The 14,947-nt window shown below is 46.4% G+C and overlaps 1 protein-coding gene across 1 annotated transcript in view; it reads right to left on the bottom strand.

Moving 5' to 3' along the window:
* Window positions 1–4,362: 4,362 nt before the first annotated feature.
* Window positions 4,363–14,947, bottom strand: part of AHCY (adenosylhomocysteinase) — an 88,310-nt gene continuing 77,725 nt past the window's right edge. Inside the window, exons 10-11 of the mRNA XM_019513095.1 lie at window positions 12,848–13,042; window positions 4,363–5,366 (exon numbers count right to left, since the gene is read on the bottom strand). Coding sequence (XP_019368640.1) covers window positions 5,235–5,366; window positions 12,848–13,042 — 327 coding nt within the window. The 3' untranslated portion in view covers window positions 4,363–5,234. The remainder of the gene's footprint in view (window positions 5,367–12,847; window positions 13,043–14,947) is intronic.

Genomic DNA, 14,947 nt, shown 5'->3' with positions numbered 1-14,947 from the left:
TAAATGATTGGCAGCCCAAGGTTCTGACTGAGTCCTGGGTAAAGGACCTGATGGAAATGATCAAACATGTACAAATCCATGTAGTGTATACACTGGGTGTAAACAAAACCAGGATGGACAAGTACTTCATCCGACAAAAAGACCTTGTTGCATGGGAGACTGGGGACCATGTGATGTACAGAGCTTTTTCAGAGTGAAAGCACGTTTTTTCGCATTTATGGTTAAGTCCTGTTCATATCATGGACAAAGCTAGCCCCACAGTCTATGTGCTGGAAATAAAACGCAATAAGAAAGATTTTAAAAAATGGTTTCACTCATCCCGACTAAAGGAGTGGAAGGGGTAATGAATAAAGAAACAGTTTGATATGACTTCTGTTATTTGGTTTACCAGGAAAAAAAATGCACACAACTATAGTGATGGTGACTGGGGTAGTGGCCAGCCAATTACCCGACCGGGTCTAAGTTGCTCTGGCCCCTTCCAGGGCATACTGAGCTCTCAGCCCTCTGGTTTTCCCCTCATTCACTGGGGCTCATCTTCACCCCCTCACTGGGGCTCCACATCTCTGGCCACCTCACTGGGGGCTCTGGGGTGTCTTTCTCTGGTGGGTTCAGGTGGCCATAGCTGTGCCTGGCCCCAACTACCTTTCCTCAGGGTCCTACACCCCACAGGGCTCAGGTGGCTGCCTGGCCCCCCACTCTCCCTCCTCAGGGTCTTGCACCCTATAGAGCTCAGGTGGCCATAGCTATGCCTGGACCCAACTGCCTCACTCCTTGCACCCCACAGGGCTCAGGTGGCCTCAGTCACGTCTGGCCCACTACCTCCAATTTTGCATAACTCACCTGAAGGTGAGGACTAAGGTTAAAGCTTCCCTCCTTGCCTTTCACTGGGGTGATAACTGGCCTGGCATTTCCTGGAGGCTCCCACACCACTAAGAGCCCCACCAGGCCACCCACTCCCAGCAGGGTGCAGTTTTAGGTCATGTCCAGGACCAGAAGCCTCCTAGCCATCCCCTACAGCTCTTCCTTTACCTCCAGAATGATACCAGCAGCCTTGCAGCCAGGCAATATTGCTACCACCTCAGCTAGCAGCAAAATGCTCTGCTTATATAGGCAGCCCTGAATCCAAAATGGCTGCTGTAATCAGGCACCTGCTGGCTGCTTGGCTTAGGTCTTAAAGTGGCAGGCACCACCAGTGCCCTGCCACAAGGACATTACAATTCAACACCCTGAAGACAGGAATTGGGTTTTGCGGAACTTGCATGCTACATGCCAAAGACAACGTTCATGGGACAAACGTATCGAATTTATGTGAGCTATCAAAAACCCATGAGACCTAAAACGTACAATGACACTGCGATCCCCGATGAAGGAGAGTCTGGCAATCCAGGAGTTAACACATGGTCCAAACAAAGTAGAAACCGAGTGGACCAAACACCATAAAACAGTGAAGCGCTGTGTTAAGGACGTTTATCTAGACTTACTTTAGGTTTATGGAGTTTACTATGTTTGAGAATATGGCAGAATGGTGGCAGATAACACTGGGACAAGTGTCAAACATTTTCAGGTGTATACACTGTACTGACTCAGGTGGTCAAACCAGCAGCTATAGCACAAGTTAAGTTTGGTAGTAGCCAAATATCCATTGCAGAACCTGTGCAAGCTTTAAGGCAAGTCAACCTTCGGCTAGACTACAGCGAACAAACTAGCAAGTGTATCCCAAGAAATACGACAGATTCAGGTCCCATTGACTTTAGATCTCTCCAAGATTACCCTGCAAGAATGGTTTACCGCTAAGCTTCTTCTTAAATGGCAAGAGCTTAATGACATAGATCACCTCATACTGTTAAAATCACTCAGTTACAGAATGATACTTCGTTAGCACTATCCTGTATACAGGCGCAAGGATGGAGGCAAGGGGTCAGTCAGCATACACCGAGGCAAGGGTACACAGGAATAATACCTCTCAAAATAAGGAAGATTTTGATAGAGCACACTACTGAAATGGAGGCTTCTCTCCTAGCCTGGTTGAAATTAATACATTTCACTTATAATCCACAACCTAGGACAATATCAAGTTTTATATTGACAGTGATAACAGCACAGGAAAACATTGAGATATTTCCCATAGCAGTGCTGGGCTTAAGTATCAATGGATTCATACCCATGCCCACTCTGAGGTCTGGACCAGTTATAAAAATGGATCATGGCAGGCTGAGTGAGTGCACTGCACAAAAGAATTTGGGATTTTTATGCCCCAAGCACAATATGCGTAGGGAATCTGTGCATCTAAAACCTGATGTAGCCCTATGTGACTACCAGATCTCAACTATTCAAGAAGGAAACTATTCTCTAGTGTACCAATTGGATAAGGAATGGGTTTGTGTCGATACAGCATGCCTAGAAGTTCTGTTTCCCATGATAATGAAGAAATTATGAAAATTTTGAATTAAGCTGAAAAACTAAGGGGAGCCAAGTGGTGGGAGCCACTCCTGAGATGGTCTCCCATAGCAACAGGTTTTAAATTTGATGTTACACTCCATAGTAATATTGGTCATATGTGAAGTTATAAAGTTAATCTGCAGGATTGGGATGTGGCATTTCTGACAAACTCTAAGAGAATGAAAGCATTAGTGAAAGAGGAATGAATGGATATGACACACCCTGACTTACCTGGAATTGCTGTGGCATATGGACTTGGATTACTAAACAAATGTACCATATGGATGCAACTTCAGGAGAGCTGTGGGTCTTGAAGACTGCGCTGTCCTAGGTCACCCTCCGCCAGGCGTTGCTCACCTTGGCATTGAGCTAAGAGGAAGCCTGCGGCCCAAGACACCACCCTCCGATACTTATATTGATGTGATGGGATCTATACACAAGGCCCAGAACCCATCAAGGAGGGTATCTGTTGGATACAGCCCATAACACGAGATCCCTCCTGAGCATGTGCGCACTGATTAAAGACAGGAAGTTTCTAGAACAGGTAAACTTTCCACTGTAATGTCAGTGACCCACTTACATCTGGGGAGCCTCCACAATAGCTTGTGTAGTCCAGTAGAGTGCTCTGCGCTACACCCAAGGGCCAAGAGCACAAGAGTAGGGTGTCATGTGCACATGAGTATAATCAGTGAGAAGAATGACAGACACATGGTGCAATTTTGGTGAGTGTTTAAGGAATCCTGAGGTGTGATTTGGCGCAGAAATGAAATATGGGTGCTTGAGAGTAACTGAGGTTTGAAGGGCATGCAAAGCTTACTTGGATGGTGATCATACCTGTGTGTCTGAGGCATATGAGCAGTCACTGTAGAAGTGAGAGGGGTGACCTGTCAAATTAGATTGTAGTTGGATACTTACCTGTAAAAGCTTTATTGGATCAGGACCAATGGTTTGGTAATTATCACCCTTCCCTCACTCTCGGTCCGAGACCCTCCGAGGGAAAAAACTGAGGGCCTGACTGTCACTCCAGCTCAGTGAGCCTGTGAAGGCCCTAACACTGCCCTTCGCTGCCCCCCCCGCAGGTCTGTTTATGGTGTAGTGCAGTTAACCAGCATATAGAGTTAATGCTTGGTGTTATGTATATTTCCTACTCTTAATCTTGTTTTTGTTGTGATGGTGAGTTTATAATATACTTTTGAACTTTATTGGAGCCTGTGTGTATTTATAGGGTATGTGAGAGCAGCCTGGTAGCTCTATGTATATCCCTGACCCCAAAATCCACCCCTAACAGAGATAACACATGAAAGGCCCTGGCTGTCTGAGGAGGCCTAACAACCCTCCACACCTTAGATTTCTCATAGGTGGTCAGTGTCCATCTTTCAATATCAGGAACAGCATGCACTCGTGATATGTAATCTTCAGCTTAAGCAGTTTCCTCCTTGTCCTCATCCCCTCTTCTCAAACTGCTCTTCTATTAGTCAGCTTTCCTGATATAGCTCCTCAGCAAAGCCAGATGCAGGACCAGAGAATACATTTTGAGGGAAAACGAATCACAGCCTGCTGGTAACCCACTAGAGTGTTCTCCGGAAACGCTGCTTTTGGCCAGTGGCAAGTGATCAAAGACTCAGACCCAAGATTTGTGCATCTTCTTTGCAAGTGCAGTTACTGTACGAGACAAGGGTGTAACATGATTTACAGCAGCTGGAGCAGCTTGTCCAGCCAAGCATTTAGTATGCTAGTCTGCATCACAAACGGTTTGAGTTAGTTATGAGTTAAAAGGAGATGTTACCCCTATACATAAACCCATATACAAAAGGTAGAGGTTTCTGACATCTGCTTGAGGCAGTGCTGGCACCCAAAATGGAGCCGCTGTGCAGAAAGACAAACATCTCCCTCCTTAGTGAAAAGATATAAACTTAAAGCAGATCACAGTTGGGAGTTTTTAATAAAAGCACTGAGAGACACCAGTTCAGACAAGATGCAGCTGATATCACAACTTACAAAGCCAAATAAGAGGCAGCAGTACACTGTTGGCATTTCAGAGAATAACATCCTTCCACTCTCCTCCTCAATGGACTTTCAAAGCCAATCACATCACAAATGAAAAGGCTTTGATTTATTTTGGAATTAAAATATAGGACTACACACCTTAGAGGAGACAGCCGCACTAGATGACCCAGGAAATCAATTCAAGTCTTAACCTAGGAGGAGGAACACTAGACAGATCCCAAAGTAAGCAACCAAAAAGAGGCACATTAATTTTTAAGGAGGCAGCATGCTGCAGAATGTCCCAATACCCATGGTTTATTCACCTCAACCAGTTGTTTCAAAAATTCAAACCAGAACTTCTGCACAAAACGGAGGGGGGAGAGGGGGGTGACACTACCACTGCTCCTAAGGTACTAACAAACTACCTCCATTATTACATATTATTTATCCCCCATATTATCGGTTAGCCTATTCAAACTAACACTGTCTGTCTACCAGCAGTACTCACTTGAAAGGACTAAGGATACTGAGTTTTATTTACTTTACTTACTGCCTCACTCAGAAGGCAATAGGAGCATATATAGGATCCAGTCCTCTAGGGCATTAGCTAAAGAGCCAATTTCCTGTATGCAAGAATGAGTCCATTCCCAAGCAGTCTTGGTGCCTGCACTTTAAAGAATGAAAGGGCTTGTGTTGGGTGCATAGAGGAGGAAAGAAGGAAGGAAGGCTTGTTCTCAGAACCCAGGGCACAGGCAAGAGCTTTGGAAGATTTAATCCCTGAATGCTGTTCTTTGGGTAGCACTGGCTGCTCAGTATCTGTAGTGCTCTGGCTTGAAGGGCCCTTCTTTTGATACTCCTAAGTACTTGGCCTGCTTGTCACTCAGTTTAGTCAGCTTCACACACAGTTTATCCAGATGAGCAGCAGCCACAGCTTCATCCAGCTGAAAGAAAACAACAAAGCATTACAACAAGCAGTTTATCACCACACTGAAGTCTGATGGATTCAATGCAGCAATGGCAATTTTGGATATCACATCAGGAATGTCCAATGCCAAATGCAGAGGGATACATAACAGACCCACAAAGAAAGAGGGGTCAAGCAGTCCAATTCATCCCAAGACCCTCTGAACCATGTGCAATTACTTTTTGGCAAGAGTGGTCAGTAACAAACAGTGTTCAGTTACAGCATCCCCATCATCGCCTTCATCCCAGTTAGACTAACTTTCAAGTAAGAGACAACAGATCAATATGCAGAAAACTTTCATGAAGTTGTTTTTTGTACCTAGTGAAATCTCCTCAATGCATTACTCCTACCCTCTTACAGGTAAAGACCAGAAAGTGAACTATTCAACTACAACAAAACAAGAGCAAGTCTGCCAGGTTATGGTGAATAGTAAAAAAGTTAGAATGGCAGAGCCCCTACCATGCTTTTAGCTTGTTTTCCTCTAGCCCCACAGAACATTATATTGTTAGTTGCTCAGCCAAAAGCCATAGCCAATTCGGCAGGAACCGAGACAAGATTAAAACTACATTCTGCCTCTACTGCTTGCCAGCCCATTGCAGCGACAGCCATTACAGCACAACGTCTCTCTGTTTCTGTTTCTCCATGCTTCTATTCAGGTGAAGAAAATCAGCTTCTTCCGAAAAGTCAATGCACATGGTTCACTTAAGATATGTGCTCCATTTTTGGTGGGCTGATTTTGGGGGAAAAGGTACATGTGGCATGAGTGTAAATATGATAGTTTAGTTGGGTCATAAATTGAAAGTAGAAATTCCCAAAGGGACCTGGTGAGTTAATAGGTATTCCAGGCTGGTGCATACTTTAAGAAAATACAAGGAGGTCAGACACCATGATAGAAACCCTTGAAAGTATTAACTTGCATTTTCAAGAAGGAAGAAGTTGCCCAAAAGAAAGGTGGAAAAAATAAAGTATTAGAAAGAAGTGCATAGGGAATGGAAGGAGATGGGAGGCAGGGGGTGGCTCAGGAATACAAATGAACCAGGGGTGGGCAAGATCTGGCCTGTCGGCCAGATCCAGCCCACAGCAGGTGGCTCGGTCCCACCCAGCCCCAACACAGGGGGTGGCCTGGGCTGTGGCTTGTGCAGCTGGTCCTACTACCCCCAGGTGTGTGGTGCAGCACGGGCAGCATGGTGGCTGGACTCTGCTTCCTGGCAGCCCCTGCAGTGGCGGCTCCTTCCAGCTGCCACCACTAGGGTCTCCAACATCACTGCTGGACCTGGCCCCGCTACCTGGGCACATAGGCCCATCTGCCCTGCATCCACTGCCCAGAGCGCCAGACAGTCTCCATGGACCCCTGCAGACAGGGCATGCTCAGCCAGGTGGATGGAATGGGGCTATGGGCAGCAGAGTTCAGGAGTGAGATGGGTGGGCAGGGACTGGAGCAAAGCTGCAATCCAGTTCCAGCACCCATCACAGGGATGTGCAGGGAACAGATCGTGGCTGTGTCCCAGGCCCCAGCCCTGCACTGTCACCACCCCATGATCCTGGCTCTGGACACTGCTCCACACCCCTTCTGCTCCTGGATGCTGCTCCACACCCACCTGCAGCCCCATCCCATCCACAGGGTTGAGTGAGCCCTACCCACAGGGGTCCCCACTGGTCTCCATGGAGATCCTGCCCACCTGCTCCATCCTGTCCAGTGTCCCTGGTGCTGGGTGTGGGACAAACAGGCCTGGCCCAGATAAGATCACTGATGCTCCCCCATGATCAGCACACCTCCCCCCTGCTGGGTCACCTCCCCCACCACCATCAGCTCACCAAAATTCCTAAACTGGCCGTCTAGCCAAAATAATTGCCCACCCTGGAGGTGAACCCATCAAAAAATGCAAGCAAAGAAAGAAGGCCAAAATAAGTTTGAGAGAAGGTTGTGTAAAAGGTTGTCAAAGGAAATAAAGATCTAAAAACAGCAAAGAAAAGTTAAGTGAGGAAACAAGCAGGTGAGCAAGTATGTTTATCCTGCAGAGGGTTATTGGGGCAGAAAGAAGCAGTATTGGTTGGAAGTGAAGTGCAGAGCAAGGTAGATTTGCACCTTACAGACCAACTAAAGCCATGGCCAAAAACAGAATCATAGAATCAAAGGATTGGAAGGGACCTGTAAGATTATCAAGTTGGGTCCCCTGCCATGGGCAGGAGGTTATTGGGCTCAAACGAGCTTAACGAGTTGCTTATCCAGCCACCTCTTGAACACTTCCAAGGATGGCAACTGTACCACCTCTGCTGGAAGTATGTTCCAGATTCTAGTTACCCTTAGGGAAAATAATTTTTTCCTTATGTCCAGCCTATACGTTTCCTCAACTAGCTAGTGCACATTGCTCGTCGTCCACCCAAGGGGTGCCTTCCTGAAGAGTTGTTCTTAGATCTTGGTGTTCACTCCTGACACTTGTAGGAGTCTATCAAGTCACCTCCCAGTCTTCTCTTACGCAGACTGAACAAACCCAGTTCCCAGAGTGTCTCCTCACAGGGCCTATCCTCCAGGCCCCTGATCATATGGATGGCCTCTTGAGCTTATCCACACCCTGTAAAAGGACAGCTTTTTCGGAAGGCAGTGTTCAACATGCTACTTGGGAAGATATGTTGTTTTTTTTTGTTTTGTTTTTTTTTTAATCTGTGGGCTATTTGTCATTTATCACAAGTTGCTGTGAACTCTTCTGGATGGGGGGGGATATAAATCTAAATAAAAACAAACGGTAAGGAGCAACTAGTAATACAGAAGAAACAAAACAAAAACAAGCTACAGAGTTTGGATAACAGTACACCAAAACATCAGGAGAAAGAACAGAAAAAGCTCATAGGAAAGCTAAAATTAAAAAGTCTTTGGCAATGACATACATTTCATTCTTGTATAAAGTAGTCCTTTTTTGAAGAGCAAGGAGGAATTAGAATACAGTCAACAGGCTAATTAGACAAATATCTAACCAAGGAAAATAGTAAGCTGTAAGGGATTTATGATATGAACATTTAGAGATAAATACAGCCAAGTACTAAATCTGAGTGTTGTGAAACAATTTATTGTTATGTTCCTGAAAATAATCATCCATTTAAATTTGAAAAGGAACATGGCGGATCCAGTGCAACTCAAAAAGAGTTTGACTACTGTACCAGGAAGCACAGTCTGGGGAGGTAAGTAGCCCTCAGTGGTGAAAGAACAGGTTAGGGACTACTTAGAAAAGCTGGATGTGTACAAGTCCATAGGGCCAGATGCAATGCACCTGAGGGTGCTGAGGAAATTGGCTGATGTGATTGAGAGTAGGTGGCCATTATCTTTGAAAACTTATGGCAATTGGGCGAGGTCCCAGATGATTGGAAAAGGGCAAATACAGTGCCCAGCTTTAAGAAAGGAAAGAAGCAGGATCCAGGGAACTACAGACCTCATCTCAGTCCCCAGAAAAATCATGGAGCAGATCCTCAAGGAATGCATTTCTAAGCACTTGGGAGAGAAGGTGATTAGGAACAGTCAACATGGATTCACCAAGGGCAAGTCATGCCTGACCAACCTGACAGCCTTCTCTGATAAAACAACCGGCTCCGCAGGGAAAGCAGTGGATGTCATATACCTTGACAGAAAGTCTTTTGATGTGATCTCCCACAGCATTCTTACAGGCAAGCTAAGGAAGTACGAGTTTGATGAATGGACTGTAAGATGGACAGAAAGCTTGCTGGATAGTTGGGCTCAACAGATAATGATCAATGGCTTGATGTCTAGTTGGCAGCCAGTTATCAGGTAGGAGTGCCCCAGGGGTAAGTCCTGGGGCCAGTTTTGTTCAATATTTTCATTAACGATCTGGAAGATTAAATGGATTGCACCCTAAGCAAGTTCATGGATGACACCAAGCTGGGGGCGTAATAGATATGCTGAAAGGTATGCCTAGGATTCAGTGACCCAGGCAAATTGGAGGATTGGGTGAAAAGAAATATCATGAGATTTAACAAGGACAAGTGCAAAGTCCTGCACTTAGGAAGGTAGAATTCCAAGCACTGCTACAGACTTTGGACTAACTGGCTAGGCAGCAGCTCTTCAGATAAAGACCTGGGGGCTACAGTGGACAGTAAACTGAATAAGAGTCAACAATGTGCCCTTGTTGCCAAGAAGGTTAACGGCATACTGGGCTGCATTACTAGGAGTGTTGTCAGCAGATTGAGGGAAGAAATTATTCCCCTCAGTTCTGCATGGGTGAAGCCACATTTGAAGTAGTGTGTCCAGTTTTGGGCCCCGCACTAAAGAAAGGATGTGGACAAGCTGGAGACGGTACAGTGGAGAGCAACAAAAACAGTTAAGGGGCTGGGATGCACAACTTCTGAGGACAGACTGAGGGAACTGGGCTTATTTAGTCTGGAGAAGAACAGACTGAGGGGATTTGATAGCAGCCTTCAACTACCTGAACTATGGTTGCAAACAATGTTCCCTCTAAGGAGTAGCAGTCCATGAGCACACCGCCTCAGTACGTGCGCGCGCCGCCTCAGTCCGGCGTGGGACACTTACCGAAGGGGGCTGAAGGCTGGAGCCAAGAAGTTGGGAGAACACAGAGCAATGGTCTCAAGCTGCATGCTGTTTAGGCTGGATATATTATGAAAAACTCTGTCACTAGGAAGGTGGTGAAGCACTGGAACAGGTTACCTAGAGAGGTGGTGGAATCTCCATCCTTAGAGGTTTTTAAAGGCCCAACTCAACAAAGCCCTGGCTGGAATGATCTAGTTTGGGCTGGTCCTGTTTTGAGCAGGGGGTTGAACTAGATGACCTCCTGAGGTCTCTTCCAACCCTGATTTTCTATGATGCACAATCACGGCTGGAAGCACAACTGTGAGATCACACATTAGATCGAACCATGTATTATGGCCAGTAGACAGAAAGCCTGGCATCATGTTTCTGGGTTCCACCTGCACCAGCTGCAAGCCCCACAGGCAACACGGGCTGCATGGCTCACAGTGGGGGAAAGCATCAGGAACACTGCTGCCATTGCAAGCCTCGTGAGGTGCAGGGCTTGCAGTTGGGAGAGCACTGCTGCCCCCACTGCAAGCTCTACAGCCAAAGACCTTGCCACTGCAGTCAACAAGGCTCTCAGGGGAAGCAGCACTCTTCCTGCTGCAAGCCCTACAGCTGACAACACAGCCACCACTGTGAGCCTTGTCAGCTGCAGGGCTGGAAGCAGGTGGTGCAATCCTCAGCTGATGGGGCTCCCAGCCACAAGGGAGCACTTGGCCACACATTCATACTTAGAACAAGCTACAAAGTTATTACACATTTTTGTGGAATAGCTTTCTAGCTTACTGCTCGTTTTAACATGCCATTAAATTGTTTGAACATGTAACTGGGTCACAACTTAAGGAGTGATTACCTAGCTAATCACACCTGAAGTGTAATGGGAAGAAGCAGCCCACATGGTTTACCCAGGGAGCAACTTCCTTACACAATTCAATTGGGTTAGTTTTTATTCGCAAGACAAGCACTTAAAAAGCATGAAGGGCTTTATAAACAAAGGATTTTGCTGTTACTTTAAGATTTAACTTTATTAGAAAGTGTTAATGGCTAACTAAAACCATTTAAATCTCCATGAGAACTAACAATGAAAGATATTTTTCATGGAGAACAACAAAGGTGCTTTACCCCATGGTCTGGCTTGAATGATTTCTGCATCCGATCTCCTCCAAAACACCTCTCTGACCCATTATTTTAATAGATGGCAGTGGAAACTTAGAAGTCCTTTGGTGAACACTTCATAAACAAGTCCTTACATATTTATTCTATTTACCAAAGGAAAGCCTTTTCACATTCACTTCTGGCCCTGGTTACATTTCAAAGGCGATGGAGCTTAACTGCAACATCTTTCTCAAACAATGACCATCTCGTCAAATTCACAGGCTTGTTTTGGAAAATTAAGACCAGATGATTGTTTATATATGGAATTTATGACAGTTGTGACACGATCCAGATTCCTTCAAGAACAAAGAATCCACTGATAATTTTAAGTTTAAAGAAAAACCCGGGGGAATTTGTGGCAAATCTAAGTACGGCATTGAGATTTTGCAGAGATAAGATGGACACTTAACCAATTAGGACCAGATTGCCTTCTCAGGTGCCCAAAGGGATTGTAAGTGTAGTAAGCCCTCCCTCCTGTATAACAGCCAACTGCAATTCCAGTTCACAAGGCCTGCTCTGGACTAGCACTACTAGCTCTCAGAAGGGGAAAGGGAGAGCTAGCATGAAGGCCTTCTTGGCAAAGCTGGACAGACTCAGGGGAAACATAGGAACGTAAGAAGTGCTGTACCGGGTCAGGCCAACGGTTCATTTAGCCCTCTATTCTGTCTCTGACAACGGCAGAGGGAGAGCATTCAATATCCTCCCTGGCATGTTATAAAGGTTCATATCTCCAGGACAAAGACATTTACTGAGCCAGACAGAACTCTGCCCAGGCTTCCTGAATCGGACAGAACCATGGCTACATCCCACACCTAGCTCATCTACTAAAAGAAGAATCTGACTATCAGCATTCCTACAACAAAAAACACTAAAGTCTAGTCCTGGTGACTAGAACAGACTGCCTTCAAAGCCCCAACCATACTTGATGCAGAGGACCACCTTTAATTTAATGTCTAGTAAGAGAATTAATTTGTTCGTAGGTAAGATGCCATATGTGAAAGCAAAATTTCTGCCTGCTGATAAAAATGGTGCCATTATCAGATATGTTCACCACTTCAGCAGTAACACTTCCATCTGAGAGCAGATATTACACCACTCACTTAATAGTAATTAAACCTCATACCACTTTTGAAACAGGGAAGTATTATTTCTGATGGAAAGAGAGAAGTAGAAGTTACTTGCCCAGGATCACATGGCAAGACTATGCCAAAGCAGAGACCAAAGTTCAGGCATCCTAATACAGGCCCTTACTCTAAATACTGAGCATACAGGCAGTCCTCGACTTAAGTTTCGAGTTACATTTCACACTTACAACATTTATAAACTGTAAAAATTCATTTCCAAATATATTGTATAAACATTTTCACATTTTTTTCTAACCACCTCTAGTTTTAACTATAGTTAATTGGATAAGAATAGGGGAGAAAAAGGAAGCAAGCTTCAGGGAGGGAAGTTCTCAACAACAGGCTGTTAGGTTCTGCAATAGCTTTCCACAAAAACTGATGCAAATGCAGGGCCAGGGTAATTTTTAATGAAAATCAGAGGTAACACCAGAAAACATACCAAGAAACAAGGCTGGCACAAGCCTCTTAATACCTTTGGCTTTTATGACACCATATTGTCACATACCTTCTGAATGAAGATGTACACAAGCTGGACTTTAGGCCACTGACCTCCTCACATGCCTGCACCCATCTGAAGGACTGAACTGATTCTATCTGTGCAAGTGCATGGAAATAAGGTTAATGCTTTGCATTGTTACATACCTTCTTTGGCAAGAAATGGACTCCCACAGGATACTTGTCATTATTGGTCCACAGTTCAATCTGTGCCAACACCTGATTGGTGAAGGAGTTGCTCATAACAAAGCTGGGGTGACCCATGGCACAGCCTAAATTGACTAGCCGGCCTTCTGCCAGAAGTATGATGTGACGACCATTCTTCAGTTTATACCGGTCCACCTTCACAGGAAACAAAGCAAATGCAAGTGAGAGATGACGACACAACAAGCAGCACCATATTTTATCCAAAACATGGCAACTTCCATCCCCAACCTCCACTATTCTTGCACTGATGACCCAATAGTAGACATAGACCTCAGACTTCGATTGTTACTGACACTGACATTACACACCATCCCAAGTCAAAAATGCCTGTCCATTCTCAGTAGGTTGGTCTTGCACAGTATGGACCTTGGCAGCTGTTACTCATTTAAACAGACTATGGTGGCATTTCTCTGACTCTTTGGGTTTCTCAGCATGCCTACTGCCTAGAGCAGTGCTGCCCAAACTTTTCCTCAGCATAACCCCATTTATGACCCCATTTCCTCAGCATGGCCCCTCACTCCCAAACTGCAGCCCCCCCACCTATCCAGATGCCTTTACTCCTGGCCTACAGCCCCTTGGCCCTGCCAGCGCCTCTGAATCATCACCTGAAGCCCCCTGGCCTGGTGTGCCCCTCATTCTAACTCATAGCCCCCCCTACTCCCAACCTACAGCCCCCTGGCCCTGCTGATGCCTCCCTCCCAAACTGCAGCCCCCACTCCCCACAGGTGCCCAACTCCCCCACTAGCAGTGCCCAAGCCCCAGCTGCTGCCTGTGGAAGGTAGCAGGTGCTGCAGCCAGAGTCAAGTGTGGAGCTTGGCTCCCCTCCCCTGTAGTGGCACAGCTGGAGCAGAGCCTGTGCAGGGTGCGGGGATAGAATGCAGACTGCCTGCTGTGGGCTTGGGGCTCCCTGGTCCACTGCCCTCCCCTTGGGGGCTCCATGGCCTAGCGGGCAGGACCTGGTACAGGAGGGAGTGCCACACCATGGCTGCCAAGGTGAGGCACACCCTAGTGGGGGCACAACTGCACCGCTACCACACTTCACCTTAGTGGCCATGATGGTGCAGCACCCCCTCGTGTACTGGGTCCCACTGCAGGTGCAGAAATCTTGCAACCAAGTGTTGATGTTGTGACCCCATTTGGGGTCACAACGCATCGTTTGGGAACCACTGCTCTAGAGGGCTGCTCTTCAATGTAGGACCACATGTATCCCACACGGGCAGGGCTACGCTGGATCTCAGCAAGCACCAATCCAAACACTGTAGTATCAGGATCACCTGTGTAAACCCCCACAACTCCACTGTATCCTTTCCCTATAACTCTTCCTACTACAGAGATATGGTTACTGTATTTCAGATTCCAAGCCTGCTGGAATTTTCTTTCCTGCTCTCTTTGTATAACAGCAGCTTGCACATGGATGAACTGTTTTTGTTTCCAAAAAACAAATGGTCTTGCACAAATAACTCATTTGCTAGGAAAAGACTCAAACAGTTGAGAACAACAGGAGATTGGCTCTGATGAGATACCCCAGACATGGTTACTGGATCTGCTGTCTCACAGGCTGAGTTACCTGGTTACTGTATGCCTTTACAGGGAGTTAAAGTTAAAAATGCAGGGGTTGTAAGACTCAATAATGCCAACTCTTGCAACTTGTGATTTCTAAAAAATCATGAGACTTGTGATTTCTAAAGTCAAATTATCTCTGACTCATGATCTTGTGACAGAACCCCCAGATCTCTGGATTTTTGCTACTGGCTAGCAGCCAGCTAGTAAGTCTGTGGAGGGCAAGGGGTGGGGGGAGCAAGAAGGGGCAGGAGAAACAAATTGAGGCCCACATATTGAGGGAGGGAGTAGAGCAGGGGCTAGGGTGAACAGGACCCTGAGGCCAGGGTGGGTCCAGGCCAGAGCCACGGGCAGCTCATCCAGAGGCATAGGGAGGGGGTGCAGCTCCCCGCAGCTGCATGCACACCCAGGGCAGGCATCGGGGGCATGTGCCCCCCCCCCCCCCCCCACAGGAAAAAGGCGGGCACCCTGCCGCGGGTG

The sequence above is a fragment of the Gavialis gangeticus genome, unplaced genomic scaffold (genome assembly GCF_001723915.1).
Source record: "Gavialis gangeticus isolate Ggan-Ray unplaced genomic scaffold, GavGan_comp1, whole genome shotgun sequence".
NCBI classification, from domain to species: domain Eukaryota; kingdom Metazoa; phylum Chordata; order Crocodylia; family Gavialidae; genus Gavialis; species Gavialis gangeticus.
The sequence above is the reverse complement of the archived record's forward strand: the minus strand, read 5'-3'. Positions and strand labels throughout refer to the sequence as shown.